At 47.5% G+C, this 27,860-nt stretch overlaps 1 protein-coding gene across 1 annotated transcript in view; it reads right to left on the bottom strand.

Annotated features, from left to right (window-relative positions):
• Positions 1–25,156, bottom strand: part of LOC122814137 (testicular spindle-associated protein SHCBP1L-like) — a 1,630,938-nt gene extending 1,605,782 nt beyond the window's left edge. Inside the window, exon 1 of the mRNA XM_044086750.1 lies at positions 24,891–25,156. Coding sequence (XP_043942685.1) covers positions 24,891–25,156 — 266 coding nt within the window. The remainder of the gene's footprint in view (positions 1–24,890) is intronic.
• Between the last annotated feature and the right edge of the window lie 2,704 nt (positions 25,157–27,860).

Below are 27,860 nucleotides of genomic sequence, written 5' to 3'. Positions count from 1 at the left end.
ACAAACTCGAGGGCATGGCTGGCGAAGTAGCAACTATAGGCGCCAACTCCCTGACTCCAAGACTGCTCGAATCAGTCAGCTCCGAACCCCGATAATGGATCGGAGAAGGAGCTATGGGGGCAAAAAAAGGGGCTGAGCCCCCCCCCCCCCCCCAGGGTGGAGGGGGAGGCAGGAGCACTCCCATCTGCATCTGGGCTTGGCAAAAGCGACACATCATCCGGTCCATGTCAGCGTCGGAAAGGCTTCTTGTTGACCTAGAAGCCGCCGAAGCTGGCCAGGAAGGCCGCCGCAATGACCTCGAAGATGGTCGGGGCTCCTCCGGCAAGAAACGTGGAGAACGGAGCCGAGGGGGGGAGGACCCGGGAATCTTCCGGGGAGAAGAGAGCTGTTTAGCCAGCAGGGCTGAGGGGGCTGAGTCAGCACGCCGCTTGTGGCTCCTATGCTTCTCGTTATCCCTCTCTCTTTCTCCCTCTCTCCTCTCTTTCCTCCTTCTCTCCCTGGGAACTGGTGGGAGGTTGAGTCCCACCCAGTGGAGATGGCACAGCTGGCCGAACAGCAGCAGCTGGAGCCACTGAGGGAGAGGAGGAAGAAGCAGAATCGGCGAGTATAAGACCATAGATATATATATATATATATATATATATATATATATAAGGATCAGCTTGTTCCTCCTATCCCTCAGAGCCCATGGGGTTAAAGGCTGCACAAATATGGCAGCCCGATGATAAATGAGCTACCCCCAGACAAAGAACGCACTGAGTTTGGCCATCGGCTTATGGCCACACTCAGAGCACTTAGAGAAAATGGCCTTAAGGCCTTCGGCCATACCAACTACAAAAACACACACACTTACACACAAGAATAAGGGGAAGGGAATATACTAAATCTAAGCTAGGCTAATGGGTTTAACAATCACAAACGCACACCTCTCAAACTTTTGCAAAAATTTAGAAGTTATGTACTCACCATAACGTTCCATCTGAGTAGGTGACTTCATTTGGATGCAACCTGTGGGTATCGGATCCGACCTCGGATCCGAGCCAGCATTTCAAAAGCTTAGGATCCGAGCTCCTAGCTCCTCCCTCTACCCATAATCCCCTGCCAAGCCCTAACTGACCTCAGATTGAGTTTGCCTAGTGAATACTAGTATAAAAATACCTGAACACAGGAATAAACTCTTACTCTATATAGGTCAGGGGGATGGAGGGGGGGGATGGTTGCATCCAAATGAAGTCACCTACTCAGATGGAACGTTATGGTGAGTACATAACTTCTAAATCTGAAGTAGGCAGACTTCATTTGTCTGCAACCGGTGGGACAGAGTCCCCAGCTACCTAAATCTTGGGCGGCCGTCATGGAAGGATGTTCCGGAGCACCGCTGAGCCAAAGGATGCTCTCACCCTGGAAATAACATCCAGCTTATAATGAGAAATGAAGGTATGAGACGAGGCCCAAGTGGCTGCTGCACAGATATCATCCAATGGCACTCGGGACTTAAAAGCGGCTGAAGTGGAAACTGCCCTAGTAGAGTGAGCTGTAACCCTCTGAGGAGCAGGCCTACCTGAAGTGTCATAAGCCTGCAAAATACAATTAGCAATCCATCTCGACAGTGTGACTTTGGAGACTGCTTTACCCATAGCAAATTTAGCAAAGGAGATGAACAGTTGATCTGATTGTCTATGACCAGCCGTTCTGTGAATGTAGAAGCGCAATTGTCTGTGAACATCTGAAGAATGCAGCTTATATTCTCCTTTGTTTTAATAGTTGGGGGAAAAAAACAGGTAAATTGACTGATTGGTTAATATTAGATTCCGAAGAAACTTTTGGAAGAAAAGAAGGATTGGTCCTGAGGAACACCCTATCGGGAAAAAAGGAGAGGTAAGGCGGTTTGACGCATAGAGCCTGGAGTTCCGACACTCTTCTGGCTGAGGTGATGGCTACCAAGAAGGCAGTCTTCCAGGAAAGGTACTTTAGATCGACAGAAGCTGCAGGCTCAAAGGGAGGAGCAGTAAGGGCCTGTAGGACTAAAGATAGGTCCCAAGGTGGCACAGCTTCTTTGACCGGGGGCCTCAACAGAAAAACTCCTTTAAGAAAGGTCTTGCAAAGTTTTGCAGTCATGAGGGGAGCTGACTCATGACCCACATGATAATGGGAAATCGCTGCCATTTGTACCTTTACCGTGGAAGAACTGGCCCCCTGATGAAAGAGGTCTGTTAAGAAGTCCAGTACCGCAGACATTGGTGCAGAAAAAGGATCAACATTGTTCTGAGTCGCCCAAATAGAAAACCTTTTCCATTTGCTCCGATAAACCTTCCTAGTGGAAGGCTTATGAGCCGCCACTAAAATGGCCTTGACAGGTGACGAGATACCGGGAGTCCTAATCAAGGGTGGAACTGGAGCAGCCAGGCTGCCAATCTCAAGGTGTGTAGATTCGGAATCGGGAGTCCTTGAGGATGGGAAATGAGATCCGGGATCGGATCTAGAATCCAGGGCGGATTCACTTTGTGAGACCATACATAAGGGAACCAAGGCTGACGAGGCCAGAACGGGGCAATGAGAATCATTCTGCTAACCAAATTGTTGGCTTTCTGCAAGAGCCTCTGCATTAGAGGTAGTGGAGGATAAGCATAAAGGAAACCGGGAGGCCAAGCATGCACCAGTGCGTCTCTCGGGGATTCCCCAGGTGGGGGAAGCAGAGCGAAGAAACTGTCGCATTTGGCGTTTGAGTGAGAAACAAAAATATTGCAACAGGGTTTCCCCCAGACGGCAAAAATCTTCGCTACCAGAGGATTGAGAGACCATTCGTGAGGGGAAAGAATGGTGCGACTGAGCTTGTCCGCAAGGATGTTGGACCTTCCCGGAATGTGCGTTGCTACAAGAAAGCGTTTGGTAGAGATTGCCCATTCCCAGACTCTCATGGCCTCTCGACAAAGGGGATAGGACCTGGTTCCCCCCTGCTTGTTGATGTACCAGACTACCGACATGTTGTCCGTCTGGATCGCAATAGTACCTGCAGGGAGAAGGCTGTGAAGTGCTTGCAACGCTAAGAGCACCGCCCTCATCTCCAGGACATTTATATACAACGAGGTCTCTGAACTGTTCCACGTGCCTTGGACAATCTTGCTGCAGAATGCCCCCCCACCCCACCCGAGGCGGGAAGCGTCCGTAGTCACCGTGGCTAGGGGGAATGTTGCACAAAAGGGTCTCCCTGCTAGAAGCTCTGGAGACTGGAGCCACCAAAACAGGGAGTCCCTGCATGCCTTGCTGACAGCTATCGGGCTGTTGAGAGAAGAGTACAGCGGAGACCACTGTACCTGTAAGGTCCATTGAAGAACCCGCATGTGTAAGCGAGCATGGAGAAGAAGTGGAATAGCTGCTGCCATTGAACCCAGGGCCCTCAGGACCGAAGCCGCCGTCGGAAACGGTTGCAGGACTGCTGTGATATGACACCTCAGGCTGGACAGTCGATCTGGAGTGAGGAAGGCCCGCATTGATCTTGTGTCCAACCTTCCTCCTATGAAATCTATAAGTTGTGTGGGATGCAGTAAAGATTTTTCCAAGTTTATGGTGATGCCCAGCCTTGGGGCTATAAGGAGGAAATAGTCCCTGGCTGAGCACAGTAGATGCCTTGATGATGTCGTGAGGAGCCAGTCGTCCAGGTACGGAAAGACCTGTAATCCCTGGAGTCTCAGGTGGGCCGCTACCACTGCTAGTACCTTGGTGAACACCCTGGGGGCAGAGGTGAGACCAAAGGGAAGGACCCTGAACTGGTAGTGGCTGGCTCCCAGCCGGAAGCGAAGGAACCTCCTGGACCGTCTGTCCATCCGAATGTGGTAGTACGCGTCCTTGAGGTCGATAGAGCACATCCAATCGTTCTCCCGCAAAAGGGGGAGTATAGATTGTAGAGTGACCATCCGGAACTTTTGCTTGGTTACAGACAGGTTCAGCAGGGAAAGGTCTAAGATCGGTCTTAAGTCCCCCATTTTCTTTGGCACCAAAAAGAACCTGGAGTAAAACCCCTGATCCGGTCTGATCTCGGGGGACGTGCTGGATGGCTCTTTTTTTCTAACAGCTGCTCGATTTCGACAGCTGCTGCCTCCCTTTGGTCGGGTGGTACATCGGGGAGGCTTCGGGATCTGGGGATTTTGCTCAGGCGAATGGCATAACCTCTGGATATAACACGAAGCACCCAACGGTCTGATGTGATTGACTCCCAAGAAGTCAGGTGCCTCGAAAAATGCCCCCCAACTGCCTCCAGAGATGGACAGCCGGGCAACCCTTCAGGGCTGTTGCGTGGGTTTGTCAAAGAAGGGTTCTCTGGACCCAAAGATCCTAGGAGCCCCTCTGCTTCTAGGACGGCGACCTCCCTGTCCTCCTCTGCCACGGAAGGACTGGTTATCCGGAGCAGGTTGGGATTGCTGCGACTTCTGGAACCACATCTTCTTCTGTCCCTTTTGGTTCTTCGAGAAGGACCTCTGGGGAGCTGAGAAGCGGACTCCGACGGCAGACAGCGTCTTCCCGTCCTTCTCGCTCTGGACTAACGTTTCGCGAACAGTTTTGCCAAACAGGGCAGAACCATCAAAGGGGGCATTCGCGAAGGTCGCTTTGAAGGGCTCTGCAAAGTCACAGTGGCGGAGCCAGCCCTGACGCCTCATGACGAGGCCCGCTCCACTAGCTCTAGCGGCTCCCTCAGTTGCGTGAGAAAGTAGCCGCATAGAAGTATTAGAAACTGATCTGAGAGTGGCCATACGGGTGGAGTACACGTGCTTGTCCTCCGTCGACATGGACTCTGGGGGAGATGCCGCGTACTCTTTAATCAGGTCCCGCTGCATCCTGATGACGTGCCACGTAGTTCAGCTCTCTTAAAGAGAAGGCTGCTGAACTAAAAGCTCGCTTCCCAATGCGATCCATCGAGCGGGACTCTTTCCTCGGAGGATGCATAGAGGGACTTTCCTGGGCTAATTCCCTCTTTGTGGCTGCGGCCATCATCATAGCATCTACCGGGGGGGCACTTGCTCCAATGAGTGCGGTCCGCCGGTGGGCTCAGGATTCAATCCGGACGCTTGGGGACAGGCTCAACGGTGTCCGGTTCCTTCCATGCTCTGGTGGAAATAAGGTCCACCAGAGGATCGGCAGGAGGGGACACCCAAGAGGTAGATGGGCCCGCCTCGAATGCCTCCAAGAACACAGACTCGTCTGAGGAGGCCTTGGGGGCAGACCACCCCCCCTGATTCTAAGCATCTCCATAATGTCTCCAAAGGAGACGTCCTCTGGGGGTGACCTTGGGGAGCCCTCCCCTTCATCCAAGTCTGTGTCTTCGGTAATGGACTCAGGGGAGTCCACGTGTCTCCTTTTACACTTACGCTTCCGAGGCACTTCCTCGGGGGGAGTGTCCGAGGAGTCCTCTTCAGCAGCCAGATGTTCCAAAGGAACTACTTGGGACATCGAGGCGGGCTGTCCCTGGGACCGGCTGATGGGAGCCTAGCCCAGCTGCAAGGGAGTGCGGGGTGGAGCCGTGGCAGGGACCGGGGGTCCGGTAGTCCTCAACAGTGCCCTTTCCACTACGTCGAAAGCCGAGGGAGAGCCGGCCTCTCTAAGCCCCGAGAGCCGACCCCCACTCGGATCCGGCCTTGCGGATCGGGCGGGCGAGACCATCGGATCCGAGAGACCGATGTGCTCCGACCTAGACGGAGTCGAAGACACACCAGCTCCCTCGGATCCGAGGCTAGGCCCTCTGCTCCGAGAGGTCGGGTCCGAAGTACCCGAAGCACTCAAGGGATGGATCGGATCAGAGGTGCGCCGACCAATCTGATCCGAACCACCCCCGGATCCAACTCTGCCCAGCTCCGACAGCTCTGAACCCGGGAGACGGGTCGGAGAAGGAGCCAAGGGGGCGATAAATGGGGTCGAAGCCCCTCCCGGTTGGGGGGGGGGGCTAAGAGCACTCCCATTTGCATCTGGGCCTGGATGAAACGCCTCATCATCCGGTCCATGTCAGCTTCTGACATTGAGAAAGTGGATCTAGATGAGGCCACCGAAGCGGACCTAGAGAGCCGCCTCGGAGACCTCACCAAAGGGCTAGCCTCCTCCTCCTCGGGTCCAGAAGAGAACCGAGGGGAATGGAGCTGAGGAGGAGGAGATCTAGAAGACACAGGAGAGGCCTGCTTAGACGGAGGTGCCGAGCTTGAGGTCTCGGCCCGCCGTTTGTGGTGCCTCTCCTTATGTCTCTCCTGTCTCTCCTTCTCTCTAATGGTCTCCCTATCCTCCGGCTTCTTGGTGGGAGGTTGAGTCCCTGCCGGGGAAAGGGGGAACGAAGCACCCGTGGAAGGTTGCTGGCTAACAGGGGCAGAGGCCGAAGCCACATCTGGAGGGAGAAGTCCCGCCAGTACTAACTTCGACCTCCGCTCCCTTAAAGCTCGGGGGTTGAACCCTGCGCATATGGTACAACCAGATGACAGGTGTTCAACCCCAAGATGACCGAGTGTGGCCATCAGCTGGGGACAGCTTGTGGCCACACTCGGTACATTTAGAGAAAACTGCCTTAGGGGCTTCTGCCATTATACCCTATAGGCCTAACACACAAAATAACTGAAAACTCACTCAAACTACGCAAAACCCGAAGAAAAGTTTTAAGGTAAAGAGAGGAAAGCCTAAAACACTCACACAACTAAAGAGAGTAAAAAACTTTAAAGATTTTTTTGTCAAAACTTATCTGAACAGTAATTCTGCCAGGAGCTCGAGGAATCCGTTGCTACTTGAAACGCGGCAAACGAAATCTGAGGTCAATTAGGGCTTGGCAGGGGATTATGGGTAGAGGGAGGAGCTAGGAGCTCAGATCCTAAGCTTTTGAAATGCCGGCTTGGATCCGAGGTCGGATCCAATACCCACAGGTTGCAGACAAATGAAGTCTGCCTACTTCAGATCTAAAATTTTACACAATACTCACTACCTAACCGCCAGGAGCTCGTAACTCGTGCTTGTTAAAGCCGCGGCAAATGAGATCTGAGGGCTGGAAGGAGGCAGCAGGGTATTATGGATAAGGGGGAGGAGCTTGGAGCTCGGATCTTCAGCTTGGAAAGCTGCCGGCTCGGATCCAGGTCGGATCCGATACCCACAGGTTGCTGATCAAATGAAGTTAACTACTTCAGATCCACCGTTTTGTATCACAGTACAACTTTGTTTAAACATACATATTTTGTCAATGTTAAACGTAGTATTACAATTTGCTGTATCTTTAGTAACAGTGAAGTCGAATAGTGTGAGGAAGAGTCATTGTCAATCATATTGTCATAAAAATGTTCATCAGAGGAAAACAAATCACTCTGCCTTGAACAATCTATAAAAGTTCCTGTGTGTGAATAAAGTAGAATTGTCTACAATTGTTAAGCATCTGGTTGGGTTTGTCTGTTCTGATTTTTTGTTTCCCACCCTCCGTCCCTCCCTCCTGGTATCCTGTTTTTATACTTGGTGGTTTGCAGTTGCCCACCCCTACTGTAAATCTGATCTGGGACACTCCTCCCAGTCTAGTGTCATTACCTCATTCTACCTATTCCAGGGAGAATATTTGCGAAGGCCAACCCAGTTAGCTTCTGCTGCTCCTTTCCCCTTTACAAAAAAAAATTTCTAAGCTTGTTTCCTGCCTTTCCTATAAGTTGTCTAGTCCAGATACAGATTTGCTGTATCCAGGACTGTTTGTAAGCTTCTGAGCCCCCAAGCCTTTCTGTGTTGGAGAGAAGCCTACTAGCTTAATTTTGTTTCTTACAACTAGCCAGTTTTCTCGTTTCAGCAGTGAAATCTGTTTCTTTGAGCTCAGCACTTGTTCAGAACTCATTGTAAGCACTAAATAAGCTACACATTACTACAGCACTCAACTTTCCTCACTTGTTTAGAGGGAAAACAGCTTTTAGTACTTAATAAATAAGCACCTATCCAGTCATGTCTAAGGGTCAGCTCACAGTGTTTTCTCCTGTCAACCTGATGAATCTGGGCATCTTGGGGCAGTGCAGCAATTGCCTCATGTACAAAGACAACCCTCTCCTCCTAACTCCCAACACTACAACCTGTGAGAGATGCACTTACGTAACCAAACTGGAAGCAAAGCTCTCTTCACCCAAGCCTGGACTAGACGGTCAAGAGGAGAAGGTAAACACTTGCACCACAACACACTCATCACATAGCCCCTCAAAACCTACACCACCAAAACACACAGAGAAACACAAAACACACACCTACATTCATGGAGGCTCTCAAAAAATCTACTCAAACAGGGACCTCCAAAGCAGAAAACCAAGCAACCTCCACCTCCCAAAACAACCCAAATGAGAGACAGCTCACAAACTCAGTGTGCCACTCAACCACAGCCCATAAGGCATACCAACGTACCCAACACTCTAGTCATAGGTGGCTCTATAGTCAGGCACACTGATGTTTAACTCACCAGACTAAACAAGGAGAACGTTACTGTCAGCTGCCTGTCGGGTGCCAGGAACTGCCACAACACATGCACTCAGGTCACTCCACAAGTACAAATATCACTCTGTCATTGTCCATGTTGGTGTGAGTGACCTGAGACATACCTCCCTGGACTACATGAAAAGGGACATGGAGGAGCTTTCTGATCTTGTAGCCCAGGCAGGTATGACCCTAGCCCTGACTAGCATCATGCCATCAGCCAGAATGATGCCACAGTACAAGGACCAAATGATTGACTTCAACAACTGGCTAAGCTCCTGGTGTCATTCTAAGGGAATCCAGTATCTGCCTGCCTGGGACGACATTATCGACAAACCATGATGCTTTGCCAGAAATGGCCTGCACCTGTCGCCCTTGGAATTCCAGATACTAGCTAAGGCTCTTGCCACCCCTATAGTGCCTTTTTTAGGCAAGAGTCAAATGACAAATTCACCACCGTAACAGGTACAAGCAAGCAAAATCTGAGGGTAATGCTACTTAATGCTAGAAGTCTAAACCTCAAAATGCACTCACTCAAGGCACTCCTTAAAATGGAGAACATCGACATCTGTGCAGTGACAGAGACCAGGTTCAAGGCTCCAGAGAGCCCCCCCTGCATTACCAGGCTATAAACTCATACCACACCTTTCGGCCACCTAACCTGGACCGAAGCTCTAAAGGCGGAGAAGTGTCCATATTCATTAAGAATATCCACACCTCCAGGCTAGTTGCTCAGCATAATGCATCTGAGATTATCCAAGAGCAACTAACTCTGGGCAAGACCACAATGCAAATTGTAGCTTGCTACACATCCCCCACCATGTCCCAGGATTCCCACTCCTCATTTCTTGATACACTGGAAAATATTACAATACAACCTAACATCCTAATAATGGGCGATTTCAACTACCCCACCATTAAATGGGAAAACTACACATGTACCAACTCTTGTGCTCAACGTTTTCTGGAATTCATAAATTCCAATGCCTTGGATCAACTTATCCACACCCCCACCAGGGGCAGCAATATCCAAAACCTGGTCATTACCAACATGGGCACCCGGTGTTCCACACCAGAGGTCAATTCCTCGTTGGTCAGATCCGACCACAAGCAAATCACCCTAGACATCCACATCCCACCCATTAGGGAAACCACCGTAAAAATTTCTCTAAAGCCAACTTCACGCTTCTTAAGACAGAAGTGGCAAACTTCACGACACCCATGCTGACAGATAATAGAGATAAGACTGCTGAATCCTATACAACTGCACTTACACGAGTGCATGGATCGTGCAATCCCTAACAGAACCAAGATGATATCCTCCAAAAAAAGGAAGCCAATCTGGTGGTCCCCTGCTATAAACAAACTCTACAACAGAAGAAAGAAGCTGTTGCAAAAAAAAGAGTAAAATCCCATGACTGAAGGAACTCCATGGTCAGCCTCAGTAAGAAACTGAGACCCTCAAAATCCTCCAAAGCTAGTTACGAAAACAAAATCACCACTGATTCTAAAGAAAACCACAAAGCATTCTATAGCTAGGTCAAGAATCTCAATAGCAACTCAGATCTGCTCTGAGTTACAGCACAATGGCACTAAATACAGAACCAACTGATATTGCCAACATCCTGGCAGATAGGGTATAGCTAGCACTGAACCTTCTTTCATCCCCTAAAGAGCCTATTTCTATATCGGAAAAATGCAAAGTACCTGTAATCACTGCTGCACAGGTAAAAAAAAAAACACTCTCCAAAGTCAAGAACACAGCACCATGGGATCTGACAACATCTCAGGCTGCGTTCTACATGAGCTACAGAACGAATTGGCACCCCACCTAAGTACCATATTCAATCATAGCCTCACCTCAGGCTTTGTGCCCACTGAATGGCGCACAGCAGCAATTATCCCACTCCACAAAGGAGAGCCACCACGGACCCTGGGAACTACAACCCCATTAGCCTGACGAGCCAGGTCTGCAAGGCTATGGAGCGTATCATGGAACTTATAAACAATGACATTGGTAATCTCCAAACTCAGGACCCCACCCAGTTCGGGTTTGTAAAAGGCAAACCATGTCTCCTAAACCTGATGGACTTTTTGATGCGGTCAAAGGTGTAGATGAGGGTAAGGTGGTTCACACAACCTATCTAGATCTCGCCAAGGCTTTTGACACCATCCCCCACTCTGGAAATATAGACAAACTCACTAAACTAGGTATAAATCCCTATGTCACAAGATGGGTTGCCAACTGGCTCACTGACAGAACCCACACTGTGAAAGTAGCAGACTAAATCCAACTTCAGACCATTGACAAGTGGAGTACCACAGGGTGCAGTCCTAGGTACTCTCCTGTTTGGTATCTACTTCTCTGAGGTACAGGCTAACACAGTAGGTCTTTGGCCAACAAAGTTCTCAGATGATTGCCTAGGAGCCATAACCAAAACTAAATATGTGGACATCCTACAAAAGGGCCTCACTGAGACAGTTGCCTGGTGTCAAAGCCATGGCCTCAAGCTCAATGCCAAAAAGTGCATTGTCATCCCTTTTGGTAAAAACTCTGTACCCATGAGCTACCACATAGACGGTAGTCTACTTAACACCTAAAGTGTGATAAGAGACCTTGGGACACAGGTGGACAGTAGTCTCTCCCTTGATAATCACATTTCCACAGAAACCAGGAAATCCTTCTACAAGGCAAACCTCATCACAAAAGGTTTCTCATCCAGGAAAAAAAAGAGGTCATTGTTCCCCTCTACTCATCACTCATTAGACCCATTATAGAGTACAAAGCCCCTTTTGGTATGTACCTCACAAGAACATCTACTGGAAAGGCCACAGAAATACCTCACAAAGAGGATCACCTGACTCAAACAGATGCCCTACGCAGACCGTTTAAAAAAACTCCAGCTTTCGCATATCGCCTACTCAGAGGCGATTTCTGCCTAACATACAAAGCTATGTCAAACCCAGAACTGTTGGACATGCTCCACATAAAGAAATCCCAATCCCTCCAAGCTACACGCTCTAGGGACCTAAACCTTGTCACCACAATAAACAGAACATGCTGGAGGGACAGAGTCCTGTCCTAGAGACTTTCCATACTCTGGAACAAACTACCTATATCAAACAAAGCTCCTCAATAGCACTCAAGAAAAATCTTGATAATTGGATGGGAGATCAGAAATTCACCCCGGGGATCACTTCTGTGGCTCTGCTTGACAAGGGCACAGGAAAATAATTTTCTTGGGTGGCAAAAGCCAGGGTACCATATGTCTGTGGCTTATATAGGCCCTATGGCCAATAGCCTAGTACCTTCCTATGAACCTATTACTAATTCCCCCTCTGCCCCTTGGGAAAGGATCACCTTGTGCATCTTGAAAAACTCCCTGAGATATTCTGAACCACATTTCAACACCCTTCTGACCCTTAGGATAGGGTCTGGAAGGTATAGCAAAACGTACTCCAACAGCAGAGAGTTTTCCCTTCCTGCTCGCATCTGGTGAGTGTCTGACTTTTGGTCAAACCCCTGAGGAATCATTGTAAAGGGGGTTGACAAAGGAAGGCTTGAAAGGTTCCGCAAAATTACACAAGGGCATCCAGGAATGTCTCCTTAGGGAAACTCCTGAACCTGCTGCCCTGCTCCCTCCATCCACTGCATAATAAAAACAGTCTCATGGAGGAGTCCACTATGGAATTTAAGGTGGACAGCTGAGAGGATACCTTATCTGAGACTTCTGCAGCTAATGTACCTTGAAGAGCATCTCCTAACTCTTTCAGGAGATTTCTTTTAAGTATAGTGAAGTGCATTGGGTAGTTCAGCGATCTAATAGCAAAAGTCGCTGATGAAAAAATACGCTTCCCATATCTGTCCATCGTTTGAGACTCCTTGTTCGGTGGCTGGATAGATGACGTTTCGGAAAGCTTCTTCTTAGTGGCTGCTGCCACCACCATAGCCTCTACAAAGATGACTTTTGCAAGAAATTCTTTGTCTGTTGGGGCTGTAATAAATGTATTTCGGCTCCGAGGGACCAGTTCCATTGCATCTGGTGACTCCCTCAACCTTCTGACTAACTAATTCCTTGAGCTCGTCAAAAGATGGAGAAACCCAGGTGGCTGAAGTTTGAGATCTAAAGGCGTTCAGGAACTCAGACTGAAGGGTTTTCAACCGCCTAAGGATTTCTATGATATCCACAAAGGAGATATCCTCAGAAGGGGACCCTCCTAACTCCTCAAGGTGAGTGTCCGAGGTGACCAACTCGTCTGGCGAGTCCAGGTGCTTCCTCTTGCAAAGTATCTTCCAGTGACCCTCCTCAGAAGGGTAACCTGGAAAGGTCTTGGGAGACTGTTCATCCAATGGGGCACCCTGAGGCCCAGAATCTCTGCTGTCCTGTGGTTAGGGTGGTGCAGAGACAGAAGCTGGTTTTAGGGGGAAGGATGCCAGTACCCTTGTGTAGAGCTGTAGGGGTGACAGCACACTCATCAGCTCAAAAGTCATTCCCCCCAGCTCTGTGGACACCTCCGCTTCCGGAGCAAAGGGAATCCCCTGTGAAAAGGGGGGCGGCTTCAAACCAGATGTTACTGAGCTCACCCACACCAAAGCCCAGAGAGGCAAGCTTGGAATCGAAGCAGCTCAGGTCCGAGTGTCCCCTCCAAACCCAACCAAACAGCGTCGGCTCCTAGACATCCCGGAAGGCAACGAGGATGTCGGAGCAGGCAATGATTCCGAAATCTCTAGAGTGGGTCTTGGCACCGAAGATTCTACTACAACTGGTACTAGACATTCTGGCTCCTACCTTCCAGCTTGGCTCGGAGAAGGACTAGACATGGACAAAAAGACCTTTACTGGCTCCAGAACTGACTGGGTTGAAGCAGAGAACAGTTTTGCCAGTGCTGGCAACTTCAGCAGTCTGCGCACCACCCTATCCACATAGTCATCCGATACGCTCCTGGAGGACCTAGAGGATAGAGGAAAGGGTAGGTGAGAATGATCTCTGTAAAATGGGAGAACTCAGTAGGGGAGACTGGTAACAATTCCTGAGACCGGTTCTGAACCTAAGACTCTCTTTCTGCTCTGAAATCTGTGGCGCCAAGGAGCTTGTTTTGCCTGATCCAGAAGGTCTTGGATCTGACTGTTTTTGTCTTCACTGGCGGTTCTGAATGGCCAGATGAAGATGATCTCTTGGTAGGTTTGTCAGTTTTAGATGGAGACAGGTTTACTGGAGGTCCTTTGACTTTCTAAACTTTCAGAGAAAGGAGACTGCAGAAGCCCTCTTACAATGAGTTTGTTTTTCCTAGAGCTAAAGGAATGGCAGGAAATGCATGTTTCTTGTAAATGGATGGCTCCGAGACAATACACAGATACTATTGACCATCGGTCAAGGACATTTTCTGGGAGCACTTTTGACATTTCTCAACCTAGATTGCTTGGTTTCTTTTTGTTCTTTAGACATTATGGCACAAGCTACAACTATTTTTGCATAAAATCAAACCACACTCTGAAAAGGATTACATTACCAAACCACACTCTGAAAAGGATTATATTAATATGTATATAACTAAACTAAAACTGCACACCACTCTGATACATTAACAACTAGTCTAGAAAAGGGAGGAAGTTAGCTATACCCTCTAACTTAAACAGGCACAAGCTTAGCTAATTGCCTGAAGGGAAAAACAACCACACGTTACAACACAAAGACTGGAAGCACTTCTAACTTAAACAGTGCTCCAATAAGAAAGTATAACAAACCCCCTAAAAGCTATGGGTTTGGCAAGTTAAACGGGATATGAGAAAGAATGGCCAGATGAGGGAAGTGACTGCCAACCACAAAAACCAAATATGGCGAAATATACATATACATATATACACATACATAAGCACCAATAGCAAGGGCGAAAAAAACACTATATTATAAAAAGTATGGCTAACTAATCTTAAGAAGTTATGTACCTACCATAACGTTCCATGTTAGTTGGCTTCTCTCGCCTTCTTTCTTGCTGGATGGGTTCGGAGCCGATCCTCGGCTGCGACTCGGCACTTGCTAAGCTCGAGAGCTAATTTTACCAGCTCGAGGCAACCCTATATCCCATGATGCAAGGCGGAGACTACCCAGATCTTGTTTGGTAGCTAAGGAAATTATGGAATATATTCTTCCAACTGTAAAGGAGGAAGAAAAAGTAACAATACTAAAAATGACAATCATAATCATCATAATCCTCTGAAAGGGATTAACCTAATCTAGTGACACTAGAAGCTGATTAGCTAGAAAAAGGATAAAGCCTCTTAAGAGGCATAATCTTCTCGGTCTGACCAGGCTAGGGGGATGGAGGGCGGGACGCAAGAAAGGTGGCGAGAGAAGACAACTAACATGGAACGTTATGGTAGGTACATAACTTCTTAATGTTAAGTTGTCAATCTCGCCTTCATTCTTGCTGGATGGGACCGCGTCCCTAGCACCTCTATCCTGGGTGGCTCAATGGAGCAGACTCTTGAGAACGGTGGAACCAAAATTCGCTCTGTCTCTGGAGGCCAAGTCTACTTTGTAATGTGAAACAAAGGTATGAGGAGAGGCCCATGTGGCTGCTGCACAAATAGTGCATATTGGAAGTCTAGCCTCAAAAGCTGTAGATGTAGCTAGAGCTCTGGCAGAATGGGCTTTTGGTCTAGAAATCAACTCTCTGCCTCTGAGCTGATAAATGTAAGTAATCACAGAAGACAGCCATCTAGAAAAAGTCACCTTGGAAACTGGAAGGCCTTTCCTGTTCTCTGCATAGGATAGAAACAGTTGATCAGATTTCCTAAAATGTTTAGTTTTGTCTAGATATCTGAGCTGGCGGTGAACATCAAGACAATGTGATTTTTGTTCCGCTCTATCAGAATAATTTGGGGAAAAAACTGGAAGATCAATGGACTGATTTAAGTTAGTCTGCGATGCCACTTTGGGTAAGAAAGACGGATTAGTCCTTAGAGATATACCCTGTCTTTGTGGAAGATTAAGTAGGAAGAACGAATGCAGAGAGCATGAAGCTCAGATACTCTCCTGGCAGAAGTAATGGCGACTAGAAAGAGTGTCTTCCAAGAAAGAAATTTCAATGAACAGGCAGCCGCAGGTTCGAAAGGGGGGAGAATCAAGGATGTTAAAATTAAATTTACATCCCACTGTGGTGGGGGGGGGGTCTCTAATCGGAGGTTTAAGTAAAAAGATACCTCGAAGGAATGCCTTGCAAAGTTTATGTGACAATGTTGTGGTCCGAAAAGCCTATATGAAAATTCGAAATGGCTGCCAGCTGAACTTTTACTGTGGAGGAAGAGGATTCTGAATGAAAAATCTCAACTAGGAAATCCAAGACCGAATGAATCGGAGCAGTATAGGGGTCTATATTCCTAGCTTTTGCCCAGGAGAAACATTGCCATTTACTAGTATAAATCCTTCTGGTAGAAGATTTAAGGGAAGCTACTATGATATCCCGGACGGGATGAGAAATCATAGGAAGCCTGGCTAAGGATGGAAGTCTAGCAACCAAGCAGTGAGGTTGAGAGAAGGTATGGATTGGTGCAGCTGCCCCGACTGGTGGGTCAGAAGATCTGGAACCGGGTCCAGATGCCATGGCTGTACCAAGAGATAACAATGTAGGAACGGAAACCATATCTGTTGAGGACAATAAGGGGCAATGAGAATCAACTTGGCTCTCAAGGCGGTTGCTTTCTGAATTACTTGAGGTATCAGAGGAAAGGGGGGAAAGGCATAAAGAAGTCCCCGGGGCCAATCTTGGGTTAGAGCGTCTCTGGGGGGATGGCCTGGAAGGGGGAAGAGAGAGAAGAAGTCTGGGCATTTGCTGTTTTGAGGTGTAGCAAAAAGGTCGCAGCAAGGAAGGCCCCACTCCTGAAAAATCTCTTCCGTCACTGATTGTTTGAGACCACTCGTGAGGCATGAGAATAGCTCTGCTCAACCTGTCCGCTATGATGTTGGATTTCCCGGGGATATGCGTTGCTATCAGAAACCGCTGAGAAGAGACTGCCCACTGCCAATGGATTTCCCGGGGATATGAGTTGCTATCAGAAACCGCTGAGAAGAGACTACCCACTGCGAAACAGAGAGTCTCTCGACACAGTGGATAGGACTTGGTTCCGCCCTGTTTGTTGATATACCACACTACGGACATATTGTCCGTTTGGACTGCAATAGTTCCCAGGGGAAGAGAGTCGTTGAGGGCTTGCAACGTTAAAAGCACTGCTCTCATCTCTAGGACATTTATGTGCAGATGGTATTCGAAAGGTTGGCAAGTGCCATGGACCATCCTGCCCTGATAATGCCCCACCCGATCAGGGAGGCATCCGATGTAACCATGGCGACCGGGGCAGGAGGAACAAAGGGTCTGCCCTGATGAACTTGAGGGGACGATATCCACCAGGTCAGATGCCTTTTGCAAGTTGGAGTTATCATGATCCTGTGACGCATGGGAAGTTGTTGAAAGGACCATTGGGCGAATAGCATCCATTGTAGAAGACGCATGTAAAAGCGGGCAAAGGGAAGAAGGTGTTATGGCGGCCGCCATAAGACCCAATACTTTCAGAGCAAATCTGGCCTGAATTTTGTAGCTGAGAAGAATCACCTGGACGTGACTTTGAATGTCCAAGATCCTTTGGTCTGTTAACTTTGCTGAAAGTTGTACGGTGTCCAATTTTGCGCCTATAAAAGTAATAGATTGACAAGGCAGATTTTTCAAAATTTATAGAAATCCCTAGCCCTCTGCAAATGTGAATGGTGTAATCTCTGGCTTGGAGAAGTTGATGCCTGGTGGTGGCAGTGAGGAGCCAGTCGTCTAGATATGGAAACACCTGGAATCCTTGATGTCTCAGGTGAGCCGTAACCGCTGCCATACATTTGGTGAACACTCTGGGGGCTGTAGTGAGTCCAAAGGGCAGGGCCCTGAATTGGAAGTGACTGGTCCCCAGCCAAAAGCGGAGAAATCTTCTGGAGCGCCTGTGAATTTTTATGTGATAGTACGCATCCTGAAGATCTACCGAGCACATCCAATTGTCCCTGCCCAGAAAGGGTAGAATGGACTGAAGTGTGACCATCCGGAATATCTTGTTTTCTTTACAAACTTGTTTAGTTTGCTCAGATCTAATATTGGTCTCCAGTCCCCTGTCTTTTTTGGTACTAAAAAGAACCTTGAGTAGATTCCGGATCCTATTTGGTCTGCTGGGACTGGCTGGATGGCTCTTTTTGCTAGCAGTTTTGATATCTCTGGTACTGCTAGTTCCCTTAGACCGGGTGGAACGTCTGGAAGGGTTCCCTTTTGCTGAATTGTGGTTTGAATAAAGGTAATTTTGTAACCCTCGGATATAATCGACTGTACCCATTTGTCTTGAGAAAGGGAAAGCCAGGCTACTGGGTACAGCGATAATCTTCCCCCGACTGCCTCCGAAGGTGGACAATCGGGCAACATCTCAGGGATGCTGGAAGGGTTTGTCAGAAAGAGGCTCTCTGCTACCCTGATTCTGCGGACCCCCTCTGCCCCTAGGGCGGCGTCTGTTGTTGTTACTCCCTCTGCCTCTGGGGGTAAACTGACCTCGTGCATCAGGCGTGACTCCTTGAGATTTGCGGAACCACATCTTCCCTCCCTTCACCCCTTCAAGACCTTACCCAAAAGGTCAGGAGAAACGGACTTCTACGGCAGAAAGAGTCTTGCCATCTTGTTCACATCTAGTCAAAGTGTCTTTCACTTGAGGTCCGAACAAGGTCGAACCATCAAAAGGGGAGTTTGTGAAGGACGCCTTGAAGGGGTCTGCAAAATTACAAAGCCGCATCCAGGACTGACGCCTTAAGGCCACTCCTGTGCCTGCGGCCCTACTCGCTCCATCGGCTGCATAAGAAATGAGCCGCATGGAGGAGTTAACAATGGAGCTTAGGATTCCTAGCTGTGAGCTAATCTTATCCTGAGACCCAGCAGCTGACGGATCCTGTAAAACTTCTCCCAACTCTTTAAGAACATCTCTTTGAAGGCGGGTGAAGTGACACAAGTAGTTCAGCGATCGCATGGCAAAGGTCGCTGAAGAAAAAATCCGCTTGCCGTACCTGTCCATATTCCTAGAATACTTGTTAGGAGAATGGACAGGTACTGAAGGATCAACTAGTTCCTTCTTGGTGGCTGCAGCCACCACCATGGCATCAACTGGGACACCTTTTGTCAAATATTGCCTATCAGGTGGGGCCATAATGAATTTAGAAGGCCTCCTAGGAATAGGTTCCACTGAATCCGGGGCCATCCACACCTTCCAAGCCACTACGTCCATAAGAGGGAAGAAAGGCGGAGACACCCAGGAGGTGGAGGGTCGAGATCCGAACGCCTCCAGGTATACTGACTCGTCCTCGGAAGGATTAAGGGAGGGCCAGTTCCCCCTCTGCTTAAGGAGTTCAAGGATGTCTGAGAAAGAGACATCCTCAGAGGAGGACCTTGGGGATCCCTCCGACTCATCCAAGTCAGTATCAGATGTAATAGACTCGGGGGAGTCTAGATGTTTCCTCTTACATGTCCTCTTACGCGGAGGTTCACCTGACGGTTCAGGAGAAGCCTCGGAAGAGGAAGATATTCCCAATGGGGAAACCTGAGGCGTCTGATCTCTGGGTCCGGGAGCAAGAGAGTGGGAAGAGACATCAGCATGCACTGTAGTGGGAGGAGCTGATGGAACTGACCGTTGACTACGCCCAGGGGCTAGTACACTCCTCATCACCTCGAAGGCTCCCCCGTCAGAGAGGCCAGAAGGTTCCCGCTCCGAAGAGATAGGAACTCCAGGCCTCACCGAGAGGGAAGGCTCCGAGGCAGATGTCAGGGCTGAGCTCACCAACGCCGAAGCCCCGAGAGGGAGAACGGGGTCGGACAAGGGTCCGATGCCACTCGCCCCCTCAGAGCCGACGAGAGAGACCAGACGCCCGGATCCCTCCAATGAAGGCCTCAAGGAGGAAATCGGATCGGAGGACGACGGAGCCGAAAGGGGTGGTATCGGCTCTGAAGCTACAACAGTCACGTCTCCGAGCTCTGTAAGAAAGTTGAAGGAGGAATGTTAGGTTGATGTGAAATAACTACCGTCTGTTGAGATGGGCTATGGAACATTTGGGCCAATGCCTGAGACTTTAATAGTCTACTCACCACTCTCTCGAGGTCGTGATCAGACAGCCTGGACGACAGAGAAGAACGGCTCCGATGGCTCCGCTCCAAGAGCAGGGGTGATCTCAGAGCCAAACGTTTCGATTCCAATGAGGGGGATCGAGATCTCTTTTTAGAGATAGGTGGAGCCGAAGGAGCAAAGGATACGTCGGCTCCAGCCGGAGCCAACACAGTGTCCAGATCTGGCAGTATCGGCGCTGGATGTAGCCGATACTGTGACTTCTAAAATGGAAGGATCGGCTCCAGCCGGAGCCAATCTCGACACTGAAGAAGCAGAACCAGTAGCCGACGGCTTGGGACTTGCAGCCAAAGGCTTGACAGGTTTCGAGGGCTTCCCCGGGGAGCTCTCAGGCTTTAATAAGCCCCTCAATATTAATTTATTTCTGCGCTCCTGCACGACTCTTGGGCTGAAGGCATGACAGATAGCACAAGAGTCCTGCAGGTGCAGAGGTCCCAGGCAGTAAACACAAGAAGTGTGACAGTTTGTCAGAGACATCTTCTGACAGCAAGAGTCACACTTCTTGAAGCCTGAGACCTTTGTGTCCTTTGACATAGCTGTGTCGAGGAAACACAAGTGACAAGAAAAACACAGACACACACACAAACACCCAATCCAATAATCTAAACTAAACAGGGATACAACACACTCAAATACACACAAAAATCCCTGACAGGAAAATTTAGGAAAGGGGAAGGCCTAAGGCCTAACCTAGTGAAGGGGATAAATAACCCGAAAAAAAGGGAACACTAATGGGAATAGGGTTAAAATAAACGTTAAGGTACACAAAACAACTAAGGCTATGAAAATTAAAGGGGGTGAGCCTAAAAGTCTTATTAAGAAAACTTACCTAGAGCTGGTAAAAGAGGCACCTCGTAAGCGAAGTGGCAAACGAGATCTGGGTAGTCTCCGCCTTGCATCATGGGATATAGGGTTGCCTCGAGCTGGTAAAATTAGCTCTCGAGCTTAGCAAGTGCAGAGTCGGAGCCGAGGATCGGCTCCGAACCCATCCAGCAAGAATGAAGGCGAGATTGACAACTTAACATCACTAATTACAAGTAACTATAAGAAAAAAATATAGATTTTAATGAAAAAAATCCAACACTTAGGATGAAGAACCACCGATCTGTTTATGCGGCAAACGAGATCTGGGGGATTACACCACTGTGTGATGGGATAGGTGCTCAGCCACGAGCTAAGTGAAAGACTTCGAGCTTTAGTATTCAGCAGTGTCATTGCAGAGGATCGGCTCCGAACCCAACCAGCAAGAATGAAGGTGAGGTAAGACAATATGACTTCCATATTTTCCCACTTCTTTTCTGACCTCTGCAATATGGTCTGGTAAGTAGGGAAGAACTGACTCCTACAGCTGACAGTCTTTCCTTCTTGCTCACTCCTGGTCAGTGTGTTCTTTACTTTAGATCCGAACAGGGACGAGCCATCAAATGGGGCATTCAAAAAGGAAGATTTAAAGGGCTTTGCGAAGTCACAAGTGCATCCAAGAATGTCTCCTTAGGGAAATTCCTGAACCCACTTCTCTACTCGTTCCATCAGCTGCATAAGAAATCAGTTCCATCAGCTGCATAAGAAATCAGTCACCTGGAGGAGTTAACAACTGAATTTAAGGTAGAGAGCTGAGAGGAAACTATCTGAAACCTCTTCAGCTACTGAACCTTGGAGAGTTATTTCCTAACACCTTCAAGAGATCTCTCTGCAATCTAGTAAAATGGATTAGGTAATTCAGAGATCTGAGAGCAAAAGTCACTAAAGAAAATATGAGCTTTCCATATCTGTCCTTCATACAAGACTCCTTGTTCAGTGGATGAAGAGAAGATGATGTCTCAGAGTTCCTTTTTGGTGGCTGCCGCCACCACCATACCATCTACTGGGGACTCCCTTATTAAAACGGTTTTGTCTGAGGGGGATGTAATAAACTTCTCTGGCCCCCAAGGAACAACTTCCACTGACTTTGGAAACTCCTACACCTTTCGAGAGACTAGATCCATAAGCTCATCAAAAGGTGGAGACATCCAAGTGGAGGAAGTTTGAGATCCAAAGGCCTTCAGGAACACGGACTCCTCTGTAGTTGGGGTGGTGGACTTCCAACTGTCTCTCTGTTTAAGTATTTCTAAGATGTCTCCAAAGGAGTCATCAAGAGGCAACCGTGGGGGGACCCTTCAGCTTCGAGGTCTACAGCAGAAGTGAGGGACTCCTCTGGGGAGTCTAAATGTTTCCTCTTACATAACCTCTTCCGGGGGACCTCTTCAGATGGGTACTCTGGAGAGGTTTCAGAAGACTGGTGGGCACCCTGTGGGGCATCCTGTGGCCTAGATCTCCACATCTCTGTGGAGGCAAGGATATAGAGGCAGACACCGGTGCCTTTGGGGGAAGAACGTCCCGAGATAACAGCGGAACTGCCTGTGGAGACAGCACTCATCACCTCAAAATCTTCCCTTCCTTGATCCAAAGTCGTCCCTGGATCTGGTGAAGCCAAGGAAACCCTCGGAATCAAAGTCGATGGCTCCAAGGTTGAGGAAGGAGCCAAGCTCACCCAAGCCAATGCCCTGAGAGGCAAGATCGGATCAGACAACTGTCAGATCCAACTCATCTCCACAGACCAGACAGGAGAGCGTTGGCTCCTAGACTCCTCGATCTCCGATGGATCCAAGTACATCGGAGTAATGGTCAGACGCAAAGATCCTGTAATGGGTTTCTGGTCAGATGGTTCCACCAATATCAACTCGGGAAATTTTGGCTCCTAAGTCCGAGGTCGGATTGGAGGAGGAATTGAAGCAGACTGGGAGGATGTGGTCAGATCCAAAGCCATCAGGGTTGGATCTGATAACAGTCTGGGCAGCGCCAGTGTCTTCAATAGCCTCTATACCACTCGATCCATGTCATCGAACAGGCTCCTGGAAGACCGAGTGGAGGGGGCTGGAGATTTTGAAGGCAGGTGATCTGAGAGTAGGGGAGAACGACTCCAAGACAGGGGACCGGCACCACAACTCAAACTCCACTGGCACCAAAACAGATGGTGCTGGATCAGTAGATTTTTCGGATCTGACATACTTTGGATCCGGTATCAACAATTTTGTAATCTTTTTAGAAGGCTCCGATGGAGCACTGGAAGAGAAAGATCTCTTCCCAGACTTATCAGATCTTGGAGGAGACTGGTCAGACTTTGAAGAACCCGGACCTTCTTATATTGCTTCGGAGAAGGGGATTTTTAAGAGACCTCTTAGTACCATTTTTTTTTCTTTCCAGCAGAGCCCTGTGATTGAAAGACTGACAAATTGAACAAGACTCCTGGAGACAGACATCTTCTATACAACTGACACAGTGTGTCTATCAGTTAGGGACATTTTCTGTCCACATTGTTCACATTTCTTGAAACCAGAGGGTTTTAACTCTTTAGAAGACATGCTGAACAGTAACGAGAGAAAAAAATCAGAACATTTTTTTTCTTTTGACAGTAAACCACCACCACAAAAAAGTTTAAATGATAAACTATAACAGTAAGGAAGAGGAGGACACGGCCTTCTAACTTAAATGGGCTATGCCCAAAAGACTAGAGAAAGGGGAAGCCCTCTAACAAACCACCTAAGGGTAGGACAGTTCTCTAATTTAAACGAACTGTCCTATAATGAATTTTAAAACAGAAAAAGGTAAGAAGAGCTCTCTAATTAAAACAGTTTTCAAAGTGTTAAGGTGGAGGCCAGGATAGGGAAAACAAGACCTAGGTGGGAGACTATGGCCAACAGCAGAGAAAAAACAGAACAAGGTGGAAATATCTAGTTTCAAAAATAGCTAGGAATAAATTTCCACAACAGTAATAATGATGGAAGAGAATACTTAGCCAGAGCCAGTAGAATGAGCACTCAATCTTGTTTAATGGCAAATGGGATCCAGGGAGTTTTCCTACTGCATGCTGGGATAAGGTTTACACAACAGCTAGTGGAAGACCGAGCTTGTATGTAAGGCAGAGTCAGATCCAAGGATCGGATATAAACCTATCCTGGTAATAATGAAGGGGAGATAGCACAACACATCTTGAGTTCACAACATGATGCTGGCTCAAAAGGGGGTAAAATTAAATGCACTAGGATGAAATTTAAGTCTCATGGGTCTGGAGGGTCTCTGATAGGTGGTCTTAATAATAAACTGCCTTTAGGAAACGCTTTGCATAGTCAAGGAGACAATGTTGAAGCCAGACTCACCTAGATGAAAACTGGAGATCGCTGCTAGCTGAGCTCTAATGGTAGCTGCAGCTGTACCTTCATTGAGTACTTCTGCTAGGAATTCTAGAATGGAACTGGGGCAGAAAAAAGGTCATTGTGGTTATGAGAAGCCGATAAGGAGAATCTCCTCCATATCTTTCTTGTTGAGGCCTTATGAAAAGAAATTAGGATGTGTTTGACTGATGAACAAAGGTTAGGAAACCTGGCTACTGGTGAAATCAGAGCAGCCATGCTGTCAGTTTAAGGGTCTGAAAGGATGGATGCAGCATTCCTGACCCACGAGTCAAAAGGTCTGGAATTTGGTCCAGAATCCAAGGCTCCTCCCAAATATGAGGCCACAGGAAGGAGAACCAAATATGACCAGGCCAGTATGGAGCAATGAGCATCAAGTCCCTTCCCAAGCAAATGGATTTCTAAAGTACGTTGGGTATTAGTGGAAGGGTGGAAAAGAGTAAAGACGACCACAGGGCCACGCATGAACAAGTGCATCCCTTGGTGACTTCCCAGAAGGGGGAATAAAAGCAAAGTAGCTGCTGCATTTGGTATTCATGGATGTCGCAAAAACGTTGCACCAAGGCTGGCCCCATTTTCAGGAAATCTTTTCTCCTTAATTCTTGTTTTACAGAGCACTCATGACGCATTAAAATTGCTCTGAGTCTGTCTGCAATCACGTTGGATTTCCCCGGGATGTGTATCGCTATCAGAAAACGTTGGGAGGTGGTCGCCCACTGCCATGCTCTCAGGGCCTCTCAACATAGGTGGTATGATCTGGTTCCTCCTTGTTGTTTAAGTACCATCCAACTGACATGTTGTCTGTCTGTACTGCAATAGTTCCCAGCAGAAGAGAGTCCTAGAATGCTTGCAATCCTAAAGTACCACTCTCATCTCTAGGACACTGATGTGCAAGTGGGTCTCCTGATCCTGCCAGGTGCCTTGGACTGTCTTTCCCAGATAATGCCCCTCTCCACCTGAGGCATCCGTGGTCACTGTGGTCAGTGGTTGGGGAAACAAAAATGGTCTACACCTAGAGTCACTTGAGTGGAGTAAGGCCACCAACAAAGGTCCTTCTTGCAAGTGTATCTTGTGGTACATCGGCAGTTCTTGCATCGACCACTGAGTGGACAACAGCCACTGAAGAATTCTCATGCGCAGACGTGAGAGAGGAATCAGAATTATTGCTGCTGCCATGATTCCCAAGACTTTTAGAACCATCTTTGCTTGAAATTTTTTTCTTCGTTAGAAGATCTGAAATCTGGTATCTCAGAACTTGAACTCTTTCTGGAGGTAGTCTGGCAGTCATAGATTAGGTTCACAGATTAGCTAATTGCCCTTGTGCACCATTTTAAGCTCACCAATTACCCCATGTGAGAATCAAACCCTGTACCTTGTGTCTGTAAAGTAAACACCTTAACCATTATACCAACCTCTCACCCATGCTTTCATTATCTCAGTATGTCAGCCTGAATCCCCACTATTAATGCTTCCAGGTCAGCTGTCTTTCTCTTAGGCTTCTGACATTACTATGCACCAGCCAGACATCACTGCCCCACTCTGCCCCCAATTTGGTTTCCAGCATCCCCCAATACTTTCTATCTTTCCCTGCAATCCTGAGCAGTCTTCTCCTCTTTTGACCTTTTCATGTTACTCTATTTTCTTCATCATCCTGCATGTACATTTCTACACTCCTCAACTGCCTGACTACCCCCATTCCTGATGATCCTCTTCCTTCATACCATTACTTCCCCTCTAAGTGCTACTAATTCCCTTGTTGTGGTACTATTTCCCCTCATGTTTCTCTGTCTCATTCTTGTTACTTTTTCACCAGTCTTGTGTCCCTTCGTATTATCACACTAATATCTCCCTTTCCTCCATGTTGTTGTATCTTTCAGCTTTTTCCGGTTAGAGGTCGCCACAGCGGAACTCCGGTCTGCTAATGATTGGCAGTAGATTTTTACATGCCGAGTTGCCAGCTCTGACACTCAACCTTCAAAGAAGATACGCCCATTCACGCATGTCTCCACACAGAAGACGCTTTAGCTGAGAATCGAACAGGACATCTTACTGTGAGGCGACAACGCTACCGCAGCACCACCACATGCTATGCTAATATACTGTCTTCCTCTGCTTTCACCCTCAACGTTAGTAAACCCTCTCAAGTCCCTTCTAATATCTTAGTTTACTTTTCCTAAACAGCATTCACATCACCACCCCTTCCACCTGAATTTATTGGTACAGTTATCATAAACTGCCTTTCCAACCTTTAACTTGTAGAACTTCGGGGTGGGGGGTGGGGCAATGAGATGGCGTATATCCCTGGTGAACAGTTCCTTATCCTTACGGTCTTTTCCTTACTTTTCCACTGTTTTTGTCATCTATTCATTACTCCTCTCTCTGAGCTAGTGTTTGAACTTTCTAACCCTATCCTTTTTCACACTGCTGGTCTTTTGCACAGGCTGCACAGAGCACTGTTGTACTCCCCAAATGTCTACAAACTGCTAACACGTCCTTGGTTATTTAACTATCTTTCCTATGGTCCTTTCTGTAAGGTCAAGACTATTTACATGTATACTACATACAGATGTTCCTCTCCTTTTGTGAAAAAACAGTTCACCTTTAGGCCCACCCTACCAAATATTAGGCCTAAGATCATATCCATCTCCACCTCTTCTTCCTCCCTTATGCTCTCACTTCATTCCTCTAGTGATTAAATGCCCAAAGAACAGTACATCACCTGCCCCTCCTTGTTTGTGTCCGATTCCCCCGCCCCATTATAGTCTTTCTGTCCTTGGTCTACTCAGTCTCCCATCTCCCTCACTCCTTAAGTTCTTACCCCTGTTCATTGTTCACATTTGTTGAATTTAATTCTGCCCCTATGAATACCGCATGCTAAGAAGACAATAAGGCAGATTTTTCGTAGTTTACTATAATTCCTAGATGAGAGCAGAGTTGCAAGGTGGTGCCTTGTTTTTATTAGTAGATACTTGGTCATGGCAGTTAGGAGCCAGTCATTCAAGTATGGAAACGCCCAAAATTCCTGGCATCTCAAGTGAGCCGCGACTAATGCCATACATTTGAACACTCTGGGGGCTGTAGTGAGGCCAAACGGCACAGCTGCAAATTGGTAGTGGCTGGCTCCCAGCCAAAACAACAGATGTCTCCTGGGTCACCTGTCTATTTTTATGTACAACAAAAGGTCCTGGTCAAAGCAAACCCCAAAGCACAAAGTAATATTCCTTAACGCAAATTTATTGTGGAAAGACAACAAGCGTTTTCGCTACTCCAAAAGAGAGAAGCTTCATCAGAGTACAAAAGCCAAAACCTTTTTGAACCTAAGTAGCAGTTGGTACATTACATCACTTCCTTTCAATAAAATAAGACAATACACTTAAAAGGGCAATACCAAGTGAAAGAAACAAAAATACATAGTAAAGTAACTCATCAGTTAACAGTAACACAGTTTATATACATAGAAAAAAAAATTTATGGTTTTACTATTTATTCTCTTGATCTAATTATCCACTGGATTTGAGTTGCTTAGGCAACTTTCATTAATATTGTTTTTACATCTACTAAAAACCTCTTTATCTAATTTTACTTTCAAACATTTTCTATGTATATAAACTGTGTTACTGTTAACTGATGAGTTACTTTACTATGTATTTTTGTTTCTTTCACTTGGTATTGCCCTTTTAAGTGTATTGTCTTATTTTATTGAAAGGAAGTGATGTAATGTACCAACTGCTACTTAGGTTTAAAAAGGTTTTGGCGCCCTTTTTGTACTTCTCTGATGAAGCTTCTCTCTTTTGGAGTAGCGAAAACGCTTGTTGTCTTTCCACAATAAATTTGCGTTAAGGAATATTACTTTGTGCTTTGGGCTTTGCTTTGACCAGGACCTTTTGTTGTACCAGTTTGTTTGCTTGTTTCCAGGTTTTTAACAGTCTATTTTTATGTGTTAGTACGCATCCTGGAGAACAATAGAGCGCATCCAATCATCTTGTCCCAGT

This window comes from Protopterus annectens, chromosome 10.part0 (assembly GCF_019279795.1).
Source record: "Protopterus annectens isolate FY-2018-M chromosome 10.part0, PAN1.0, whole genome shotgun sequence".
In the NCBI taxonomy this organism is placed as follows: Eukaryota; Metazoa; Chordata; order Ceratodontiformes; family Protopteridae; genus Protopterus; species Protopterus annectens.
The sequence above is the reverse complement of the archived record's forward strand: the minus strand, read 5'-3'. Positions and strand labels throughout refer to the sequence as shown.